This window comes from Moschus berezovskii, chromosome 1 (assembly GCF_049115385.1).
Source record: "Moschus berezovskii isolate FMDL1 chromosome 1, NW_MosBer_1.0, whole genome shotgun sequence".
Classification (NCBI taxonomy): domain Eukaryota; kingdom Metazoa; phylum Chordata; class Mammalia; order Artiodactyla; family Moschidae; genus Moschus; species Moschus berezovskii.
This window is the reverse complement of record NC_142460.1, coordinates 87,138,832-87,163,981: the sequence shown is the minus strand read 5'-3', so window position 1 is coordinate 87,163,981 and position 25,150 is coordinate 87,138,832. Positions and strand designations below refer to the sequence as shown.

The following is a 25,150-nucleotide window of genomic DNA, read 5'->3' as shown; positions in this document are numbered from 1 at the left end:
AAACAAAAATACTGAACACATAGAAACAGGAAACAGATTGGTGGTAGGAGGTGTGGGGTGGGCAGTATCAAAGAAGGCGCTCAAGAGGTCAAATTTTCATTATAAAATAAGATCTGAGGATGTAATGCACAGCATGGTGATTATAGTTAATATTCAGTTCAGTTCAGTTCAGTCGCTCAGTCGTGTCTGACTCTCCGCGACCCCATGAATCACAGCACACCAGGCCTCCCTGTCCATCACCAACTCCCGGAGTTCACTTAAACTCATGTCCACAGAGTCAGTGATGCCATCCAGCCATCTCATTCTCTGTCGTCCCCTTCTCCTCCCGCCCCCAATCCCTCCTAGCATCAGAGTCTTTTCCAGTGAGTCAACTCGTCGCATGAGGTGGCCAAAGTATTGCAGTTTCAGCTTTAGCATCAGTCCTTCCAATGAACACCCAGGATTGATCTCCTTTACAATGGACTGGTTGGATCTCCTTGCAGTCCAAGGGACTCTCAAGAGTCTTCTCCAACACCACAGTTCAAAAGCATCAATTCTTCGGTGATCAGCTTTCTTCACAGTCCAACTCTCACATCCATACATGACCACAGGAAAAACCATAGCCTTGACTAGACAGACCTTGGTTGGCAAAGTAATGTCTCTGCTTTTTAATATGCTATCTAGGCTGACCATAACTTTCTTTCCAAGGTGTAAGCGTCTTTTAATTTCATGGCTGCAATCAGCATCTGCAGTGATTTTGGAGCCCAAAAAAGTAAAGTCTGACACTGTTTCCACTGTTTCCCCATCTACTTCCCATGAAGTGATGGGACCAGATGCCATGATCTTTGTTTTCTGAATGTTGAGCTTCAAGTCAACCTTTTCACTCTCCTCTTTCACTTTCATCAAGAGGCCTTTGAGTTCCTCTTCACTTTCTGCCATAAGGGTGGTTTCATCTGCATATCTGAGGTTATTGATATTTCTCCCGGCAATCTTGATTCCACTTGTGCTTCTTCCAGCCCAGCGTTCCTCATGATGTACTCTGCATATAAGTTAAATAAGCAGGGTGACAATATACAACCTTGACGTACTCCTTTTCCTATTTGGAACCAGTCTGTTGTTCCATGTCCAGTTCCAAATGCTGCTTCCTGACCTGCATACAGGTTTCTCAAGAGGCAGGTCAGGTGGTCTGGTATTTCCATCTCTTTCAGAATTTTCCACAGTTTATTGTGATCCACACAGTCAAAGGCTTTGGCATAGTCAATTAAGGAGAAATAGATGCTCTTCTGGAACTCTCTTGCTTTCTCTGTGATCCAGCAGATGTTGGCAATTTGATCTCTGGTGTCTTTGTCTTTTCTAAAACCTGCTTGAACATCTGGAAGTTCACGATTCACATATTGCTGAAGCCTAGCTTGGAGAATTTTGAGCATGACTTTACTAGTGTGTGAGATGAGTGCAACTGTGAGGTAGTTTGAGCATTCTTTGGCATTCCCTTTCTTTGGGATTGGAATGAAGACTGACATAGACCCTAAAAATACAGAAAGTCAAAACTAATGAAGCTAGAAAGAGATAAGTATATCCATAATTAGAGTTGGAGTTCCTAATTCACTCTACTCTAGGGATTTGACAAGAATTATCAGACAAAATTTAGCAAGGATATAGAACTCAACAACACAATCAACCAGTATCTAGTTGACAAATATAAAACATTCCACTCAGAAAGAAAAGAATGTACATGTTCTTCCATAGTCTACAGTGTATCTACCAAGACAGATCATATCCTAGGCCACAGAACAAATCTCAACAAATTTTTAAAAAGTGTGTATTTTCTTAACATAATGGAGTCAAAACTGGAAATTTTCTGGTTTTTTATTTCTAAACACTTGCCATTTAATTAAAATACTTCTAAGTAATTGATGATTCAAAGAAGTCTCAAAGACAATTTTTAAAACTACATATGAATGAATGAAAATTTAAACACACATATCAAAACTTGTGGAATCAGTTAAGACTGTGCTGAGAGGAAAATTAATAACACTAAATGTATACCTTAGAAAAGAGAATGAAAATTCTCAAATCAATAACACGTTCCCACTTCAAAAAACTAGAAAAAAAGAGCAAAATAAGCTCAAAGAAAAACTAAAGATAATTCAGGATAAAATGGAAAGAATAAAACAAAAGCAATTAAACAAAAGCTAGTTCCTCAAAAATAAAATCAATAAAAATTTACAAACCACTAGTAAGACACACTGTGGAGAAGGAAATGGCAACCGACTCCAGTATTCTTGCCTAGAGAATTCCGTGGACAGAGGAGCCTGGTGAGCTGTTGTCCATGGGGTTGCAGAGTCAGACATGAACTGAAGCAACTTAGCATGCATGCATGCATTGGAGAAGGAAATGGCAACCCACTCCAGTATTCTTGCCTGGAGAACCCCAGGGATGGAGGAGCCTGGTGGGCTGCCGTCTATGGGGTCGCACAGAGTCAGACACGACTGAAGTGACTTAGCAGCAGTAAGACAGACTACAAACTATCCAGATAAAATAGAAAGCTAAAGTAGTCCTATAACTAATTTTAAAAAGTGAATCTGTAATATAAAATCTCATAGTCTCCAGTTCCAGGTACTCTCATTAGAAAATACTTACAAACATTTAAAGAATTAACACCAATTTTATACAAAACATTCCAGAAAACAGATGCAGAAAGAACATTTCTCAGTTCATTTTATGAATCCAGTATTACCCTACTATGAAAAGCAAACAAGACAATACAAATAGAAAGTTCACTCAAAAAAGAACCTGTATTTAAATATAAAATGCATAACTATAATTTAGAAAAAAAAGAAAATAAGAGATACAAAGTGAGACAAAGAGTTCTAAAAGGTGATATCAAAGAAGCACAATCTATAGAAGAAAAACTAATAAACTTGACTCTAAAAGTCCGATTAAGTGGGTGAAAAGATAAGTTGAAGACTGGAAGAAGATAAATATCACATTATACCATTTATATGTGGAATCTAAAATATGATACAAATGAACTTACTTACAAAACAGAAATAGGCTGATAGTCATAGAAACGAAACTTGGTTACTAAAGGGGATAGAAGGGAGAAAAATAAATTAGGAGTTTCTGATTAGCAGATACAAACTAGTATATAAAATCAGATAAACAACAGGGTCCTACTGTACAGCATAGGAAACTATATACAATATCTTGTAATAAACTATAATGGATAAGAATAGAAAAGATATATATATGAATCATTTTACTGTACATTAGAAACTAATACATTACAAATTAACTACTTAAATTTTAAAAAATGTTTAAAAATAAAACAGCAAACAAAAGAAAAAGACTGAAGAAAATAACTGCAAACCATATATCTGACAAAAGATTAGTATCTAAAATATATAAGAATACATAATGAGACATCACCAGAAAATGATCAGAATGGACAGTAACACTAAATGCTGGTAATGATATAGAGATCCAGCATCACTCATACACTACTGGTGGGAATAAAAATGTTATGACCACTCTGGAAAACAGTTTGGGATTTTCTCATAAAACTAAACATGCAACTATTGCACAACCCCTGCAGCTGCTCTCCCGGACATTTATACAAGAGAAATGAAAATTTATGTTCACACAAAAATATGGACACAAATGTTCATAGCTGCTTTAATCATAACCAGAAACTGAAAATCCAGATATCCTTCAGCAAGTGAAAGGTTAAATAAGCTGTGGTATATCCCTACCATGGAACATTACTCAACAATAAAAAAATTCAACTATTAATATATACAACTTCAATGAGTCTTCAGAGAATAATGCTGAGTGAAAAAAGCAAACCTCAAAAGGTTACATATGGTATGATTCCATTTATACAACATTTTTAAAGTGACAAAATTATTGAAACAAAGAACAAACAAGTGATTGTCAGGAGTCAAGGATGAGGCTGAGGGAACTGGAGGGTAAGGATGCGGCTCTAAAAGGGCAACATGAGAAATCTCTGCACTGACAGAAATGCTCTTTACCTTGAGTATATCAATTTCCTGGTTGTAGCAGTATACTAATAGTTTAAGATATTTCTATTGGGGGAAACTGGATAAAAAGTACATGGGATTTTTCCATATTACTTCTTAAAAACTACACAAGTCTATAATTATCTTAAAAGTTTATTTACAAAACTGGGATGACACTAAAACAAAATCTGGGATGATATTTACAACTCTACAGGCATAAAAAATATTAGAAAAGAACAAATTTCTTAAATCCATGACCTCAGTTTTCACCTTCGAACACCAGAAAAAGAAGATAAAATGAAACCCAAGATTAATCAATAGAAAGGAAATAAAAAAGACCAAATCAGGAATCAATAAAATAAAATATAGGAAAACAATACAGAAAAACAATGAAACCAAAAATTGCTTCTTATGAAAATCAGTACAGTTAATAAGCTTCTAGATAGACTAACCAGGAAAAAAACTGAAAACACAAATCACCAATCAAGGATTTTAAAAGGGACATCAATACTTATCTCACAAACATTAAAAAGATACCAATTAATTTGATGATGTGGGTTACTCATGTCTAAAGAAACAATAAAATTTGTTTGGTCATAAATATTTCACTTACCTGAATATTTAAGGAAATGTAATTGGTATTAATATAGTAAATAATGAACCAAAAATTAAGGATACATTCGTATAGCACCAGTTCTCGTCCCAATAGCCAAGATTTTCTGAACTGGATCAAAGGCTAATGTGGTGGGCTGATAAGGAAAACCATGCCGAACTGTCTGAAAGAGAAAATACTGAAAATAGTCATCAGGGGAATAAAAATTTAAGTCACAACAAGATGCCACTATCCAACCAGCACAATGACTAAAATAATCATTTAATTTTATAAAAAAGACCACCAAGTGTTGTTGGCAGGAGTGTTAAATCACCAACACTCTGGAAAAACATGTAGTTCTTTAAAAACTAAACATATACCTGTCCTATGACCTTGAAAGTACACTCCTATGTATGTAACCAAGAAAATGATGAGCATATGTCCACATATTAATTTGTATAAGTACACCCCTAACAGCTTTAACAACCTAGAAAAAACTCAAATGACAAACAAGAGAATCAAACATCAAAACTGTGGTATATGCATACAATAGAATAACTCAACAATTAAATAATAAAAACTAATGACAGAAACAAAAACACAGATGATTCTCAAGAACATTATGCTAAGTAAAGGAAGCAATACACTAAAGAGTATGTATAGTATGATTACAAATATAATACAAACAAGCAAAACTAACCTATGGAGAAAAAAAATCAGAACTGGTTTTGACTTTGATCACTTGGTTTGACAAGTGGTTGACTTGAGGAGAACTGACTAGAAAGGGCATAAAGGAACTTTACTAAGTGAAGGTAATATTCTATATTCTGATAAGGTTTGAATTATACATGTGTATACTTTAGTCAAAGCTCATAAAATGGCATAATGATATTTGTGCTTTAATATATAAATAATATGAGTGTTCCAGTATAATTCTTTCCACTCCACTGTATGTTTGAAAGGTTTCATAATATCACAATGGGAATGAAAGAAAAGAAAAATATAAAGAGCTCATAATAACACAAAAGAGATAAGACTAACATGTAAAAAAGGAATATGCAATATTAGATGAATCAATTTCAAAATGAAATATGCTAGAACCTTTAAAGAAATAGAGGACCCACACATAGGTCAGGAAAAAAGAGATTTTATATCTTGCTCAGTCAAATATTTAGCACTCCAAAAACTACTTTTAATGGAAATACTTTTATAATATATTGCTTTTGTAAATATTCAAAGATGAAAAGATTAAACATAGCATATAGTTTAATCTAAAATTCATTCCCCAGATAAAACAAAGTAGAGTTCATTGCATAAATTCCTCATTTTCCTTTAAAGTATATAAAAACATATATGCAAAAGCATATTAACTAATATATAACCAAATCTGTATTTTTCTTACTTAATAGCATATTATGGAAATATTTCCACAAAAAAATACATTTAGATATACTTCAACCTATTTAAAGATTGTAGAGCTCATTATAGTATGACTATACCACAATGTCTTTAACCAATGAACTATTGTTTTACAATCTCCAAAGAATTCTCAACTAAATTGACAAAAAATATACTTAGCAATAAAACCCACTTTCTATTCATGATCCTTAACTGGGGTATTTCCCTCTTCATTCTCAATTGTCCTTGTTTTGACTTATAAACAAAATTGTCAAGAGGAAGATACTCATAATTCTCATGCAGATCAATGTGGATAACAATAATCAGAATACAGTTTCTCTCAAAAAAAAGCCAAAACAAAACAGAAGAGGTGGGAACACTTCCCAACTCATTTTATGGGCCAATATTACCCTGATTCTGGAAACTAAGTCATCACAAGAAAAGAAAACTAAAGACCACTAATTATTAATTAATATGGATATAAAAATCCCTCCCCAAAATATTAGCAAGCCACTCATCAGCAGAAAAGTGGAAGATTCACTGAGCATGGCCCTGCCCACCAGAGCAAGACCAACTTTTCCTGATAGACAGTCTCTCCCATCAGAAAGCTTACACAAGCTTCTTATCCTCATCCATCATAGGGCAGACAGAATGAAAACCACAATCACAGAAAACTAAGAAAAATGATGACAAGGATCAGTCTCGCATAACTCAATGAAGCTATGAGCCATGCCATGTAGGGTCAACTCAAGATAGATGGGTCATGATGGAGAGTTCTGACAAAACGTGGTCCACTAGAGAGGGAAATGGAAAAAAAATTCAGCATTCTTGCCATGAGAACCCCATGAATAGTATGAAAAGCCAAAAAGATTTGACACTGAAAGATGAAGCCCCCAGGTCAGTAGGTGTCCAATATGCTACTGGAAAACAGCAGAGAAATAGCTCCAGAAGGGATGAAGAGACTGAGTCAAAACAAAAACACCATCCAGTTGTGGATGTGTTTGGTGGTGAAAGTAAACTCCAATGCTGTAAAAAACAATATTGTATAGGAATCTGGAATGTTAGATCCATGAATCAAGGTAAATTGGAAGTGGTCAAACAGGAGATTGCAAGAGTGAACATCAACATTTTAAGGGATTACTGAACTAAAATGGATGGGTATGGGTGAATTCAATTCAGATGACCATTATATCTACTACTGTGGGCAAGAATCCCTTAGAAGAAATGGAGTAGCCCCCATAGTCAACAAGAGTCCAAAATTCAGTACCTGAGTGCAATCTCAAAAATGACAAAATGACCTGGGTTCATTTTCAAGGCAAACCATTCATCATCACAGTAATCCAAGCCTATGCCCCCAAGCACTAATGCCCGAAAACAAGAAGTAGAACAGTTCTATGAAGACCTTCTAGAACAAACACCAAAAAAAGATGTCCTTTTCATTATAGGGGACTGGATGCAAAAGTAAAAGTCAAGAGACACCTGGAGTAACAGGCAAGTTTGGCTTTGGAGTACAAAATGAAGCAGGGTAAAGCCTAACAGAATTTTGCCAAGAGAACACACTGGTCATAGCAAACACCTTCTTTCAACAGCACAAGAGACGACACTACACGGATTTCACCAGATGGTCAACACCAAAATAAGATTGATTCTATTTTTGCAGGCAAAGATGGAGAAGCTCTACACAGTCAGCAAAAACAAGACCAGGAGCTGACTGTGGCTCAGATCATGAGCTCCTTATTGCCAGATTCATCCTTAAATTGAAGAAAGTAGGGAAAACCACTAGATCATTCAGGTACGACTTAAATCAAATCCCTTATGATTATACATTGGAAGTAACAAATAGATTCAAGAGGTTAGATATAGTAGACAGAGTGCCTTAAAAACTACGGACAGAGGTTTATAACACTGTACAGGATGCAGTGACTAAAACCAAACTCAAAAAAAAGAAATTCAACAAGGCGAAACGGCTGTCTGAGGAAGTCTTACAAACACTGAAAAAACAAGAGAAATGAAAGGCAAAGGAGAAAAGGATATATATACACATCTGAATACAGAGTTCCAAAGAAAAGCAAGAGAGAGCAGAAAGCCTTCTTAAGTGAATAATGGAAAGAGGTAGAGGAAAACATTAGCATGGGAAAGACTAGCGATCTCTTCAAGAAAATTAGAGATACCAAGTGAACATTCCATGTGAAGATGGGCACAAACAATAAAGGACAGAAATGATATGAATCTAACAGAAGCAGAAGATATTAAGAAGAGGTGGCAAGAATACACAGAAGAACTATTCAAAAAAGGTCTTACTGACCGAGATAACAATGGTGTGATCACTCACCTAGAGCCAGACATCCTGGAGTTTGAAGTCAAGTGGGCCTTACAAAACATTACTACGAACAAAGCTAGTCAAAGTGATGGAATCCCAGCTGAGCGCTTTCAAATCCCAAAAAAGGATGTTGTTAAAGTGCTGCACTCAATACGCCAGCAAATTTGAAAAACTCAGCAGTGTTGAACTGGTCAGTTTTCATTACAATCCCAAAGAAGGGCAATGCCAAAGAATGTTCAAACTACTACACAGTTGCGCTCATTTTACATACTGTCAAGATAATGCTCAAAATCCTTCAAGCTAGGCTTCAAAAGTATGTGAACTGAGAACTTCCAGTAATCAGAGATCAAATTGCCAACATCTGTTGGATCATTGAAAAAGCAAGGAAATTTCAGAAAATCTGCATCACAACAAACTGTGGAAAATTCTTCAAGAGATGGGAACACCAGACCGCCAAACCTGTATGCAGATAAAGAAGCAACAGTCAGAACTGGGCATGGAAAAACAGACTGGTTCCAAATTGGGAAAGGAGTATGCCAAGGCTGTATATTGTCACCCTGCTTATTTAACTTATATGCAGAGTACATCATGCGAAACGCCCAGCAAGATGATGCACATCAATTAGATTGATGGGAGAAATATCAACAATTTCAGATATGCAGATAACACCACCCTAATGGAGAAAGGGATGGGGAATTAAAGAGCCTCTTGATAAAGCTGAAAGAACAGAGTGAAAAAACTGGCTTAAAACTCAACATTCAGAAAACGATCATTTTCTATTTCATGGCAAATAGATGGGGAAAAGGTGGAAACAGTGACATTTATGTTCTTGGGGTCCAAAATCACTGTGGACAGTGACTGTAGCCACAAAATTAAAAGACACTTGCTCCTTGGAAGAAAAGCCATGACAAACCTAGAAGCGTATTGAAAAAACAGAAGCATCACTTTGCCAACAAAGGTCCATATATTCAAAGCTATGATTTTTCCAGTAGTCGTGTATGGATGTGAGAGTTGAACCATAAAGAAGGCTGAGTGCCAAAGAATTGATGCTTTCAAACTGTGGTGCTGGAGAAGACTCTTGAGAGTCCCTTGGACTGCAAGAAGATCAAACCAGTCAATCCTAAAGAAAATCAACCCTGAATATTCATTGGAAGGACTGACACTGAAGCTCCAATATTTTGGCCACCTGATGTGAAGAGCCAACACACTGGAAAAGACCTGAATGCTGGGAAAGATTGAAGGCAGGAAGAGAAGAGGCTGACAGAGGATGAGATGGGTGCATGGTATCATCAACTCAATGAACATGAGTTTGAGCAGACTCTAGGAGTTGGTGAAAACAGGGAAGCCTGGCATTCTGCAGTCCACAGGGTTGCAAAGAGTTGGACACAACTTAGCAACTGAACAACAACAACAAAACCAATTCCAGCAACATATGAAAAGGAATACAATATGACTTCATAGACTTTATCCCAGGAATGCAGAGTTGGTTTAACATCAAACAAATATTTAATGTAACATACTATCTCAATATACTATCTTAACAGCTGTGAGAACTGGACAATAAAAAAGGCTGAAAGCCGAAGAATTGATGCTTTTGAACAGTGGTATTGGTGAAGACTCTTAAGAGTCCCTTGGACTGCAAGGAGATCAAACCAGTCCATCCTAAATGAAATTAACACTGAATATTCACTGGAAAGGTTGAACCTGAAGCTCCCATACTTTGGCCACCTGATACGAAGAGCCGACTCACTGGAAAAGACCCTGAAGCTGGGAAAGTTTGAAGGCAGGAGGAGAAGGGGTCAGCAGAGCATGAGATGGTTGGATGGCATCACTGACTCAATGGACATGAGTTTGAGAAAACTCTGGAAGATGATGAAGGACAGGGATGCTGTAGTCCATGTGGTCACAAAGAGTCAGACACAACTGAGTAACTGAACTATCTCAATAGAACATAGTACAAAAATCACATGGTCACCTCAATAGATGGAGAAAAATTATTTCAAAAAATCCAACACCCACTCATATTAAAAAACATTCAACAAATGAACTGTAGAGAACTTTTTCAATCTGATAAATGGAATGTACAATAAACCCTCAGCTAACATCATACTAATCAGTGAAAGAATGAATGGTTTCTCTCTAAGGTCAGGAATGAAACAAGTGTGTCCGCTCTTGCAACTTCTACATCCTTTCCAGGCAATTAGGTGAGGGGGAAAAAAAAAAGATATCCAGACTTTGTAAAAAATAACTAAAACTATGTGCTAATGACACACCTTGTGCATATAAACCCAAGAAATAACTGAAAAAATTATTAGAACTAAAAAGAAGTTAGGCAAGATTGCAAAATTAATGTACAAATTATATTTCTATATATACTAGTGATACCCTATCCAAAAAGAAACTTAAAAGAACAATTTCATTTACAATAGCAACCAAAGGAATAAAATACTCAGTAAAGAAATGAACAAAAGAAGCATAAAGCTTACATGCTAAAAACTATAAAACACTGTTGAAAAAAATTAAAAAAGATCTAAATAAAGGAAAAGCTTCTCATATACATGTATTAAAATACTTAAGATTGTTCAGGTGACAATACTCCCCAGACTGATCTTCAGATTCAATGAAACCCCTAAAAACATCTGGTTTCTTTTTTGCAAAAATTTTACAAGTTGACCCTAAGATTCATATGAGTACTCAAGAGACCCAGAATATCAAAATGATCTTGAAAAAGATGAACAAAGTTGGAACACTCATATTTTCCATTTTTAAAACTGATACGAATCTACAATAATCAAGACAATGAGTTACTGGCATAAGGATAAACACTTAGATCAGTGGAATAGCATTTAGATCCCAGAAATACATGTTCACATTTTCCGTTAATTGATTACTGACAAGGGTGCTAAGACAATTCAATGAGAAATGAACAGTCTTTCAACAAATGACACTGCAACAACTGGATATCTACAGGTGAAATAATCAAGTTGGACTCATATGTACAAATAACTCAAAATGGATCATAGACCTAAATGTAAGAGGCAAAACTATACAAATTTTAGAAGAAAGCACATGTTTTTAAATCTTAGTGACTTAGGATTAGGCAATGGTTTCTTAAGTATGACACCAAAAGCAATAAAATTAAAAACATAAATTGACCCTTGTGAGAATTAAAAACTTTTGTGCTATAGAAGAAACTATCAAGTAAAAAAAAAACCCACATAAAGGGAGAAAATATTTGTAAATCATACTAATAAGGAATTTATATCCAGAAAAAAATAAGGAACACTTACAACTCAGTAATAAAAGGCAAATAACTCATTTTTCCTCAAAATGTAAAACAGAGTTACCCGTTAACCCAGGGATTTCCCTCCTGGGTATATAACCAAAAAAATAAAGATAAATCCCAAATATACCCCCATTTTATAAGATATTTGGAAGTACATAAAATAGAAATGTGATTTTTAACATTAAAATCTTAAATCTGTATATTCTTTCTTCTTTTTTCATTTTAGCTTTATTTTTATCAAACTCAATCATGCACATAATTTTAAAATGTCAGATAATTCTATAGGACATATCATGAAAATTAGAAATAATCTATCCCCTTCCTTTGCCCATTTCCTGCTTTTTAGAGGCAACCACTTTTTAATCTTTTTGCTATTTATTTTGGCATTAACCTAATGTGTCTGAAAATGACATTTTTATATTGCTATTAACTGACTTCTCAAAAAAATTCTTTCTTCTCTCCCACCTCTTCATCACACACAAGCACCCTTGCCACATCTCCATCTTCTCAACAAATCATAGCAGTCAGGGCTAACACTCTATTAATACTGCTCTCTTATTTTGCCTCACAAATGTTTTATGTCCTGATGTTACATTTTTTAATTTGCATTTTCTAAGTTTTTATGCACTTGCCATGAATTCAATCCTAAACTTTGCCCCAGTTGCCCAAATTATCTTTCAATGTGTTAAACACATTGGGTATATGGATTCAGAGAGAGAAAGGAGAGAGAGACAGACAGCCAAAGAAAGAAAGGGAGGAATTTTTTATATATAATGTTCAAACAATCCCTAATGACTTAAAAAGCAAATCAGTTGCTGCCTATCTCCAGGAACAGAAAGAGAGATGGACTCCTACAAAGGTCACAAGTGATGAAAAAAATCTGTCAATGATTTCACAGGAAACACATCACATACTATAGTATATGTGATTTTAGACTGTTTTAAGCATTATAAAGTAAGTACTTACGAATACAGGCACAAATACTAATAAGATACTAGTAAATCCAATCCAGGAATGTTTACTAAAAGATGATAAACCATGACTAAATAACGTGTATTCCAGAAAATTTAAGTATGTACATGTACCTCATATTTCATTTGTTACTAACATATTTCACTCTTTTCTTTCCCTGAACTTAAAGTTTAAGTTCTCCAGGCCTCAGCCTTGACACTGGGGGCACTTTTGCTTACAAAATAAGACTTGACAAGATATAGACACAGAAAAGCATATAATATTCTTCATGATATAAATGTATTCGCAACTACCATTTCTAAAAAGAAGTCTGTAACTTTTTAGTCTGTACTTCCTGTGAATGCAATCTTTAGTTTCTAAACATTTATAATTCTGATTGGTTGTTTCATTTAATAATGTGTTCCCATGATAGTAATATTTAAATTGAAACAGCATTTTCAGAAATATATAGATACTTGTGAGTTTTCTTTATACACCCAGAAGGAGATCATTAGTATTTTTTCTTTCATAAGCATGGAAGAGAAAAAAAATTAAGTATATCTTTGTTGGATTTAGATGGAGTTTGGGTGCCTAAACTCATTTAAATTAACAAAACTCAATATCAGGATATGTATTGATGTTCATTAAATCAAGTTTTATCAAAAGATAAAACTTTACTGTTATATCAATAGGTTCTGGAAAGACATCTGATAAAATTCATCAGTCAATCCAAGTAAACATCTTATGTAAAATAGGATTACAGGAAAACTAATTATAGATAATAAACATTAACAATAACAAAAATCACAACAAATATAACACTGAACAGTAGAAAGGTATAGCCATTCCTATTAAAGTCAGGAAGAAGAAACACATGTTCATTTTTTCTATTATTTTTCCGATTTGTTTTATAGATTCAAGCTAATTTAGTAAAGCAAGAAATGAAATAATAAACATATAAATATAGAAAAGCAAAAAAAAATAAACTACTAAAACTGTCTTAGAAGAAAAGAATCTGGTAAGTTGTTTAGATGCAGACAAAAATCAGCAATTTCTCCCTCCACTAAAAAATAACCAATTACCAATATAATGTTTTACTCAGTAGCATTGAATATTTTCTAATACATAAATTGGTTAGGGAGACAAAACATTTTTCACTAGACTGGAAATTAGTGATTAATAATAGAATTATATTCATATATACCAATATTTATTTAATACTACAGAGGTTACAACACAACTGCTAGAATATGTTATTAGTTTCTTCTGTAGCTATGACAACAAAATCCCACCAGGATTTAGTATTCAAGAAGAAATTACTTGTTTATATACTTCAAAAACTTTTTCATTATTGCTCTGTGATTTAAGATGCTTAAAGTATCTCTTTCCAAAGTATCTACAAAAATGTTGGTGTTTTTTTTAGGAAAACATACTTATACATAGGAAAATTAGAAAATTTATTTATATATAGTAATAAATGTGGTCTTAATAATTAGTATTTTTCAGAAATAAAATATTTTACCTACTTATCTCTCAAATTCCAAGTCAAGGTCTCACTTCTACAAAAAATATTTGCTAAAATTCTAAGCCAACACCACAGTTTAGCACTTATTCAAAAATTACTGAAGAATGATTATTGCCCTTTGGTCTTCCCAAGTAAGTTCTAAACTCCTTTGTGAGCAGGAACAATGCCTTTAATGTTTCGCCTTCATGAAGCTTGGTGGTTTAGTTTCTAAGTCATGTCCGACTCTTTGCAACCCCATGGACTGTAGCCTGCCAGGCTCCTCTGTCTGTGGGATTTTCCAGGCAAGAATACTGGAATGGGTTGCCATTTCCTTCTCCAGGGGATCTTCCCCACCCAGGGATCGAACCTGGGTCTCCTACACTGCAGGCAGATTCTTTATCAATTGAGAATCTTCACCAGGGAAGTCCTTCATGAAGATTAGTGCTATGATTAGTTAGGCATTTTGAAGTTTATCAATATGATTTGTACATATACGCAATATGATTTATCCACATAAGCAGTAGTTCCTTCAAAAACTATTCTCTTATAGTTTTAAGACAAATAATTGAAACCAAATATTTTATAAGTATTGAAATAAAATCTTTATCTGGAATAATTTTATAGTAATATATAATTATCTCTGTATCTGGAGTTGTTGTCATAACTTTCCACAGCAATGAAAGCACATTTGAGATGTTACTTTAAAAGTTCAATAGTTGTCATTCTCACCCTTTGCCCTCTGGGCACTTTCGTGAATTTTTGTAACCATATACAATTACATCATGCTGAAGTGTTCAAAGAAAACAAGCACTAACACTTGGGTAATGTATTTAATATATACAGTTATTTAATTAGGAATATATTACAAATACTAATGTACTACTAAATCTAAAGTAAAAGTAATTTATTTTTTACTACCCAATTGTGTTTCTTCCTACCATATTACAAACCACTTGAGGTTAGAGATTCTGTTGTTTCAACCCTGAGAGCTTTATAGGCATTCAAAAACTACTAATTTTTACTATAATAGTTTAACACATACTGAATAAATTTGACTCTGCATTTTATACTGTTAATTTTACCAAAAATCTAAGACTCATAATTGAGACAATGCATGTAAATGTGATTTATAAACTGAGCGTACTATGTAAATACATGTTTCTAGTATTTAAACTTAATAGAAAGACGCTCTTTCAAAACATGAGCGAATCAAGTTCAAATTAAATGAATTCACCTTCTCTGATATCTCATCTCTCATGATATCATGTTCTCTCATAATTTCATGGAGGTATGCTAAAACATACTTTAAAAAAACACACCAAATAATATATGAACAGGCCTAATTCTCACTACAGGAAAGTATATATAGATATATACAAATACAAATATGTATTGACATAAGCAAGATGAATACAAACATAATGGCATTAAGTAACCATGGGTAAACCCAAAGGTATCAAATTCTATCATCCTTACTATTCAATACAGGACACAACTGACAGATAGAACAGTCTTTAATATAGCCAGATTGTTATCTCCAGAGTACTTCCACTGTTTGTGGTTTTTTCCTTCTATTCATAGCACCTCTCAGGTAATTTTACCATCTGGCTTATATATATTTTCTCTCTACCCTGAAACCTATTATCACCCTTACGTCTTTAACATCATTGCTTCAATATACCTTGACTACAGCATTCTTTCCTCCCTTTCAAATCAACTTAGCATCACAATTAGTATCATCAGCCTCAAATGAACATAGTCCATCAACATACACTTCCAGAACTCTTTCAAGAGCCCAAATTTGGCATTCTCTATATTCACTCAATATAGAATCTATATTCATTCAGTATCTTTCCTGCTATCACTTCCATTCCATCTTTCTTACTGAGTATTTCCACTTTAACTCTCCTATTTATTTGAAACCTTTATCTTTCTGGCTACACTAGTCTCTGTCCTCATACGATTTAACATTTCAACTTAATTCTGAATCATGCTTATAACATCTTTTATTGAATCTATTTTTTATGTCTATATAACTATCAAATAAACTTCTATGATCTTAAGGATCTAGTCTCACTGATCAATAACAAAAATGGAAATCACCAGTCATAGAAAATAATTTGGCCTAGGAGTAAAATAAAAAGCACTTTTAAAAGAAAATAACAATCTTGTGAGCCAAATTCACAGATAGGATGATATGTAAGAATACTACACTAGGAGTTAGGAGGTCCTAGCCCTGTCACTTGCGGAGAAGGCAACGGCAACCCACTCCAGTACTCTTGCCTGGAAGATCCCATGGGCGGAGGAGCCTGGTGGGCTGCAGTCCATGGGGTCGCTACCAGTCGGACATGACTGAGCGACTTCACTTTCACTTTTCACTTTCACACATTGGAGAAGGAAATGGCAACCCACTCCAGTGTTCTTGCCTGGAGAATCCCAGGGACCGGGGAGCCTGGTAGGCTGCTGTCTATGGGGTCGCACATAGTCAGACACGACTGAAGCGACTTAGCAGCAGCAGCAGCAGCCCTGTCACTGACTATCTAACCTGGACACATTACTTAAGCTTTCAGTTTCTTTATATATAAAACAAAGAGAATAAACTAAATTATTTCAAGTTGTTTTCCAATTCCATATTATATTCATAATACTTGCACTAGAAACATGGCTAGACTCAGAGACAGGATAGGCCAACAGATAATTCTAAGAATATATTCTTTAAAAGAAGACATGAACAACGGACTTATATTTAGTGGTATATTCCCTGATTCAAAAGGACTAATTATCTACTTAGTTACTGTGTTAGACTATTAAAAATGATTTTCTGTTTATTTAGCTAGATTCCCTTGTGAGCTATGCACTTGGATTTCAAACAGTCCACTGAGACAGCTGGCACTATGGTTATTTCCATTAATATAACTAGTCTTTAAGTATTTGAGGGCTACCTCTCTTCCTCAGATGGTACCTTCTTAAATTTCCAGTAATAGGAAGGGTAGATATTTTGAGCCTCCATTACAAATTAAAAAAAGACCTAATCTACTTGCAGAAACAGCATTCTACTCCCTACCAAAGAAGTAATGCAGAGCTGACGTCTTTCTCTCTTCAACCTATTTAATGTCAGTTGCAAAGAATTTGAAAATGACAGTTTTCCTCTTGCTAAACTAGAAACTGACAATGAAGACTATATGCATATAGTTATTGCCCCCAAGGTCGCTGTCACCACCATTTGTTTACAACAGACTGGGTACAGCGAAAAACACTTTACATGGATTAAATTTGCTATTTATTTCTGTAGCCCCATAAGGTAGGTGGTGTCATTACAGAGGAAGAAATTGAGGATTAGTAAGGTCAATACTTTGGCCACCTCATGCGACGAGTTGACTCACTGGAAAACACTCTGATGCTGGGAAAGGTTGGGGGCGGGAGGAGAAGGGGACGACTGAGAATGAGATGGCTGGATGGCATCACCGACTCTGTGGACATGAGTTTGAGTGTACTCCGGGAGTTGGTGATGGACAGGGAGGCCTGGCGTGCTGTGATTCATGGGGTCGCGGAGAGTCAGACACAACTGAGCGACTGAACTGAACTGAACTGAAGGTTAACTAACTTATCGAAGGTCACCAAGCTAATGGATACAGTTCCACTGATAGCTTTGGAAATGAGAGCCATGTAGCTTTTAAATACTCCAATCTTATCTTGGGACGAAAGAATGTAACCTTTTGATTTGCATGAAAAGAATTTAAAGTCAGAACAAGGAATGGATTTCAAAAGGATCATAAGAAATATCAGAGCTTCCACTTGGAATAGAATCAGTATCAGCCATTGAGTTAAAGAAATCACAAAGACAAAAACCAAACACTTCTGCTCCTAACTTCACTAAATTGTGTAAATAAGTTCAAGTGAAGGATGCTTCACATTTTAATCAAGAAACTAGTAAGGGAGTAGGAGAGAGTCTCAAGAGCGAGAGGATATATATTCATATATGTATATAGTTATGACTGATTTGCGGTGCAACACAGCAGAAACCAACACAATATTGTAAAGCAAGTATCTTTCAATTAAAAATTAATTAATTTAAAACAAGAAAATAATAAGACTGTATCAAAAAAGGAGGAGCCATGGTCACCCCTGATCTCTGAGTCATAGGGTATGGAAAAAAGGGCATTACAAACCAGCAAAATGCTTTTCTTTTTTACCTCCTACTTCTCAGGGCCATTCTGGAATAAACTCTTTCACACTGGGTTAAGAAGAAACTGATCCATGCCAACTTTTACAGTTCTTACAGTGTTACACCTCAAGGTACTTGTAAAAACTAAAGTGTTAGCTTATTAATTTTCTTAGAATGCATAAAAACAGTTCACTTTGCAAAAAAAGGGGGGCAGAAAAAAACAAGAGCATGAGTGACAGCAAAATATGGTGGTTCAGGGTACAGAAAAATGAATATATGAGCTCAGAAATTTATGATTAATAATGGGAGAACAAAAAGGGATAGTGGGGACAGAAGGAGAGAGGACAATTAGGAGTTTGGATTAATAATATGCACTACATAAGAAACAGATAAACAACAAGGACCTACTATACAGCACAGAGAGCTATATTCAATATCTCATAATAAACTACAATGGAAAAGGATGTGAAAAAGATATTTATGTATAATGGAATCACTTTGCTGTACACCTGACACTAACAAAACATTGTAAATTAAACATCATTTTTTATGGCCAAAAAAAAAAAAACAAGAATAGGAGAACAAGGTCTATGCTCAAAGGGGAAAGAAAAAGGCTGGCTGAGATTACTGAAGGAAAAAACATATAGGCTAGCGATCTTGCACTTTGTCAGGCCTCTACCTCAAGTTGCTGCTAGTAATAGGCCTCAACTGTAGGCCAGCACAGTTAGTCCATTAGGTAAAAATTGAGAAACAGGTGGATGCTTGAGGGGGCAAAATGAGAGCTATTTATTCTGACTCTAAGAGTTCTACCCACCAAAGTAGAATTTCAGAAGCTATGTAAATATTTTTTGGCTCCATATACCCCAATAATTTCCACTAAGTTAGTCCTCTGTCCAAAATACAACTCTCAGAAGGTGAACACATTTTTAAATACCACAGCAACAAAAACTCAAAACAAACACATAGGAAAGATGACACCTGGGAGGCACACTTTTATAAAGCAACACATTGACTAAATACCTTTTCACAATGAAACTATCATAAAGATAGCAGTGCTTTTTACTCATATAGTAGGGAGGAGTGTCAAGATAATAGCAGGGGGAAAGTTAAGAAAGAGAAGACTGGAAGCTGAAGACCAACCTCATCTACTGAAACAGAAGCTATGAATGAAGGTATTTTTCATGTGAAAAACACTAATCCCAAAGGTAATACTTAGAGGTTTATAATCCCTGATCCCTTGGGTAGCAGCAGCAAAAAGATGAAGAAAAAGAAACCTCAGATTACCTCTGGTGTACAGATCTTTCTCTTCCTTGGTCAAATTCACTCCAAAGTATTTTATCTTTTTGTTATTGTAAACAGGACTGTTTTCTTAATGTCTTTTTAAGATAGTTCATTGTTAGTATATAGAAATGCAACCAATTTTTATACTTTTTTATGCTGCAACTTCTCTGAATGTTTAGTTTTAACACAATGTTTAGTCCTGTCTTCAGGGTTTTCTATATATAAGGTCATGTTATCTGCAAATGACAGAGGGACCTGGCATGCTACAGTGCTTGGGATCACAAAGAGTCGGACGTGACTTAGCGACTAAACAACAGCAACATCAGCAAACAGAGACAATTTTACCTCCTCTTTTCCAATTTGAATGCTTTTTTTCTTTAGTAAGTATTCTGGCTAAGACTTCCAGTATTGTGTTGAATAGAAGTAGTGAAGGTGGGTACTCTTATCTCGTTCTTAGAGGAAAAGCTTTCAGCTTTTCACTGTTGAGTACAATGTTAGCTATGGGCTTGTCATATGTGGTTTTATTACACTGTGGGCTTGTCACATACAGCTTTTATTATACGGAGGCAAATTGCTTCTATATCTAATTTGTTGAGAGTTTTTATCATCAAAGTATACTGACTGTTATCAAATGCTTTTCTGCATCTATTACAATGATTATATGATTTATATCCTTCATTTTGTTAATGTGGTGTATCATATTTATTACTTTGATGTTGAACATCCCAGGATCACTCTGACTTGACCATGCTATATAATCCTTTTAATGTATTGTTGAATTCAGTTTGCTTCTATCTTGTTGAGAATTTTTGCATCTATGTTTATCAAAGATCAGTTCAGTTGCTCAGTCATGTCTGACTCTGCGACCCCATGGACTGCAGCATGCCAGGCCTCCCTGTCCATCACCAACTCCCGGAGCTTACTCAACCTCATGTCCACTGAGTCGGTGATGCCATCCAACCATTTCATCCTCTGTCATTCCCTTCTCCTCCCACCTTCAATCTTTCCCAGCATCAGGGTCTTTTCAAATGAGTCAGTTCTTTGCATCGGGTGGCCAAAGTACTGGAGTTTCAGCTTTAGCATTAGTCCTTCCAATGAACACTCAGGGCTGATTTCCTTGAGGATGGACTGGCTTGATCTCCTTGCTTTCCAAGGGATTCTCAAGAGTCTTCTCCAACACCATAGTTCAAAATCATCAATTTTTCGGCACTCAGCTTTCTTTATAGTCCAACTCTCACGTCCATACATGACTACTGGAAAAACCATAGCTTTAACTAGACAGACCTTTGTCGGCAAAATAATATCTCTGCTTTTTAATATGCTGCCTAGGTTGGTCATAACCTTTCTTCCAAGGTATCAAAGATATTGGCTTATAATTCTTTTAAAACACTGGTGAAAGAAATCAAAGAAGATACAAATGGAAAGATATCCTGTGTTTGTGGATTGGAGTAATTAATGTTGTTAAAATGCCCATTCTTCACAAATAGATCTACTGATTCAGGTCAATTCCCCATCAAAAATTCAACTATATTTTCCACAGAAAAGAAAAAAAATTCTAACTTTGCATGAAATTACAGAAGACACCGTATAACCAAAGCAATCGAGAAAGAAGAACAAAGTGAGAGGTATTACAATGCCTAGTTTCAAACTATATCACAAAGCTGTAGTAATCAAGAGTATGCAGGCAACACACAAGCTAATGGCTCAGAAGAGAGTCCAAAAATAAACCCATGCATATACAATCAATTTTCAACACAGGTGCCAAGAATATTCAATAAGGAAAGAATAGTCTCTTCAAAAAGTGATATTGGAAAAACTGCTGCTGCTGCTAAGTCACTTCAGTCGTGTCCAACTCTGTGTGACCCCATAGACGGAAGCCCACCAGGCTCCCCTGTCCCTGGGATTCTCCAGGCAAGAACACTGGAGTGGGTTGACTAGTCACCTGCAAAAGAATGAAATTAGACCTTTATCTCATACTACATAAAAAAAAAATCAACTCAAAAAGATTAAAGACTTAAACATGAGGCCTGAAACCATAAAATGCCTAAAAGAAAAGATATGGGGAAAGCTCCTTGACAGTCTTGGAGCAATTATTTGGAATAGACACCAAAAGCACAGATAACAAAAGCAAAAATAAAAAATAAATAAGTAGGCCAACATCAACTATTGATAAAAAGCCTCTGAACTGTAAAGAAAACCATCAACAGGCAACTTATGAAATGGGAGAAAATATTCGCTAACTACCTATCTAATAAGAGGTTAACATCCAAAATATATAAGGGATTCATATAACTGAATAGCAAAAAAAAAAAAACAAAACAAATAAATCGGCTAAAAATCGGGGACCTGAAGAGACATTTTTTTCCCAAAGAATACCTACAAATGGTGGAATTGTAAATTAGTACACCCACTAGGGGAAACTTCCTCAAGAAATTAAAACAGAACCACACTATGATTCGTCAATCCTACTTCCGGGTATATATCCAAAGCAAATAAAAACATTATCTCAAAGAATTATATGTACTTCCATACTCACTGCAGCATTATTTATGAGATACGGAAACAATCTAAGTGTTCATTGATGGATTAATGGATAAAGAAGACACTGTGTATACACATACACATGTGCACACACACAATGGAATGTTATTTAGCCTTCAAGAAGGAAATTCTGTTATATGCAACAACAAGGGTGAACATGGAGGACACTATGCTAAATGAAATAAGCCAAACACCAAAGACAAATATTACATGATCTTACTTATACTGTGAAATCTAAAAATTTCAAACTCACAGAAACAGAACAGTGGTTTATAAGCATTGGTGGGGTGCAGAAAAGGGGAGATATTGATTAAAGAGTATAAATTTTCAATTATAAGATGAATAAGGTCTGGAGACCTAATGTACAGCAAAGCAACTATAACTAATGATAATACATGCATCTTTGAAATTTGCAAAGGGAGTAAATATCAAGGGTTCTCACCACATGCACACACAAAATGATAACTATGGGATGTGATGAATAGTTTGATTTTAGTAATCATTTCATAATACACTCTTCAATTTCATTAAAGGATCAAAATTAAGGATAAATATGCTTATTCACAGTAGCAAAAACTAACAATGAAAACCGTGATATGGGAATCAGGATTCATCATAGCAAGAAACACACAGGATAAAAAGATGAATATAAAATATTTGAACAAATGGAGAAAGAGATCACATATCTGCATGGATAGGAAAAACATGGTACTTGTTTCTCAAATTAACTTACAGGTTTAATATATTTTGAAACTCAAAATCCAAATGTATTTTATGTGTACTGGAGGAGGCAGATCAAGATTCCTAAGTTTAACAAAAATATATACACTTTTAAAAAGTGTAGTAAGAAAAAATGAGGTCTCAGTTCAGTTTAGTCGCTCAGTCATGTCCGACTCTTTGCGACCCCATGAATCACAGCATGCCAGGCCTCCCTGTCCATCACCAACTCCCAGAGTTCACTCAAACTCATGTCCATCGAGTCGGTGATGCCATCCAGCCATCTCATTCTTTGTCGTCCCCTTCTCCTCCCGCCCCCAATCCCTCCCAGCATCAGAGTCTTTTCCAGTGAGTCAACTCGTCGCATGAGGTGGCCAAAGTATTGCAGTTTCAGCTTTAGCATCAGTCCTTCCAGTGAACACCCAGGATTGATTTCCTTTAGAATGGACTGGTTGGATCTCCTTGCAGTCCAAGGGACCCTCAAGAGTCTTTTCCAGCACCACAGTTCAAAAGCATCAATTCTTCGGCGATCAGCTTTCTTCACAGTCCAACTCTCACATCCATACATGACCACGGGAAAAACCATAGCCTTGACTAGATGGACCTTGGTTGGCAAAGTAATGTCTCTGCTTTTTAATATACTATCTAGGTTGGTCATAACTTTCCTTCCAAGGAGTAAGCATCAAGTGCAGTAAGAAAAAATGAGGTCTATCATTTAATAAAACATGTTCTAAATGTGTAATGATTAAATCAGTATGTTTCTAGGGCAGGACCAGATACCAATAAATAAAACAGAACAGATATCTCAAAAGCAGATCATGATTTTGGTTGAATCTAATATATGATAAAGATAACATCAAGGGCTTCCCTGGTGGCTCAGTGGTAAAGAATCTGCATGCCCATGCATGAGACACAGGATCGATCCCTGATCTGGGAAGACCCCAAATGCCAAGGTGCCAAGCCCCTGCACCACAGCTATTGAGCCTGTGCTCCAGAGCCAGAGAGCTGCAACTACTGAAGCCTGCATGCCCTAGAACCTGTGCTCTGCAACAAGAAAGGCCACCACAATAAGAAACCAGCACACTGCAACTAGAGAGTAGCCCTCACTCACAAAAACTAGAGAAAAACTTGCACAGCACAACCAAAACTAAAATAAATAAACAAAATGTTTTTTAAAAATAATATCAAGAATTACTAGGAAAGGAACTAAATTATTCAATAATTGGAATTTAGGAAATTAACTATTCAGAAAAATAATTTCAGGTTCTCCATTATATCACATCAAGTCTTGATGTTTGATTGAACTCTAAGTCTTAGCTGCTGCTGCTGCTAAGTCACTTCAGTCGTGTCTGACTCTGTGCGACCCCATAGACGGCAGCCCACCAGGCTCCCCTGTCCCTGGGATTCTCCAGGCAAGAACACTGGAGTGGGTTGCCATTTCCTTCTCCAATGTGTGAAAGTGAAAAGTGAAAATGAAGTCGCTCAGTCGTGTCCGACTCGTAGTGACGCCATGGACTGCAGCCTACCAGGCTCCTCCATCCATGGGATTTTCTAGGCAAGAGTATCGGAGTGGCTTGCCATTGCCTTCTCCGAAGTCTTAGCTAAAATATTTCAAAAGTCTCACTGTTAATTCCCACCCTGAAGTTCTTTGGTAGATGGAAAAATGACCAAAAATTCTTTCCTTCCAATTAACAAGGAGCCTATATCCCCCCTTCCCCTCTCAGTCATGTGATTTGCTTTGATCAGTTAGACAACAGTACACCTGACCCAACAGAGACTTAAAAAGTGTTGTGTACTGGGGATTGGTCTCTTGCTGCTCTTAGAATGTCAAGACAATCATGTGATCCAGCCCTAGCTAGCCTAATGGAGAATGGAGCAACCACAGGAAGGAAAATCAATCACAGCTGACAGCCAGCACTAATTCCTAGACATGGGAGTGAGACCATGCTAGATCATTAAGCCACCAGCCAACCCAACAACTGATCTCAAACATGGGAGAGAGCTGAGGCTGTGTCTCTGGTCAGCTGGTGGGTCCAGAACAGAAAACCTACCCAACTAACTCACAGAATCATGAGCAAAATAAAAGATTATCTGTAAAGCCAGAAAATGAAAAGAAAAAAGGAAACAAAGCCTTTAGTTTGGCAGTTGAACTCCGGGAGTTGGTGATGGACAGGGAGGCCTGGCGTGCTGTGATTCATGGGGTGGCAAAGAGTCAGACACGACTGAGCGACTGAACTGAACTGAACAAGATTTTGTAGATAGACCTGCATATTTTACAGGCAAGCCTGCCTTTGCTACCAGGCAGGTCTGTCTGAAAAGACCCAGGATAGTTTAAATGATTCAAGTATTTAAGTGGTTGGAGGTTATTTTCAGATAAGTGAGCAGAAATTAAGAGTC

General features: G+C 35.8%; 1 protein-coding gene across 1 annotated transcript in view; it reads right to left on the bottom strand.

The window, feature by feature from the left end:
- The window catches only part of STXBP5L (syntaxin binding protein 5L), a 347,821-nt gene that overhangs the window by 275,752 nt on the left and 46,919 nt on the right, over positions 1-25,150 (bottom strand). Inside the window, exon 3 of the mRNA XM_088837386.1 lies at positions 4,677-4,774. Coding sequence (XP_088693512.1) covers positions 4,677-4,774 — 98 coding nt within the window. The remainder of the gene's footprint in view (positions 1-4,676; positions 4,775-25,150) is intronic.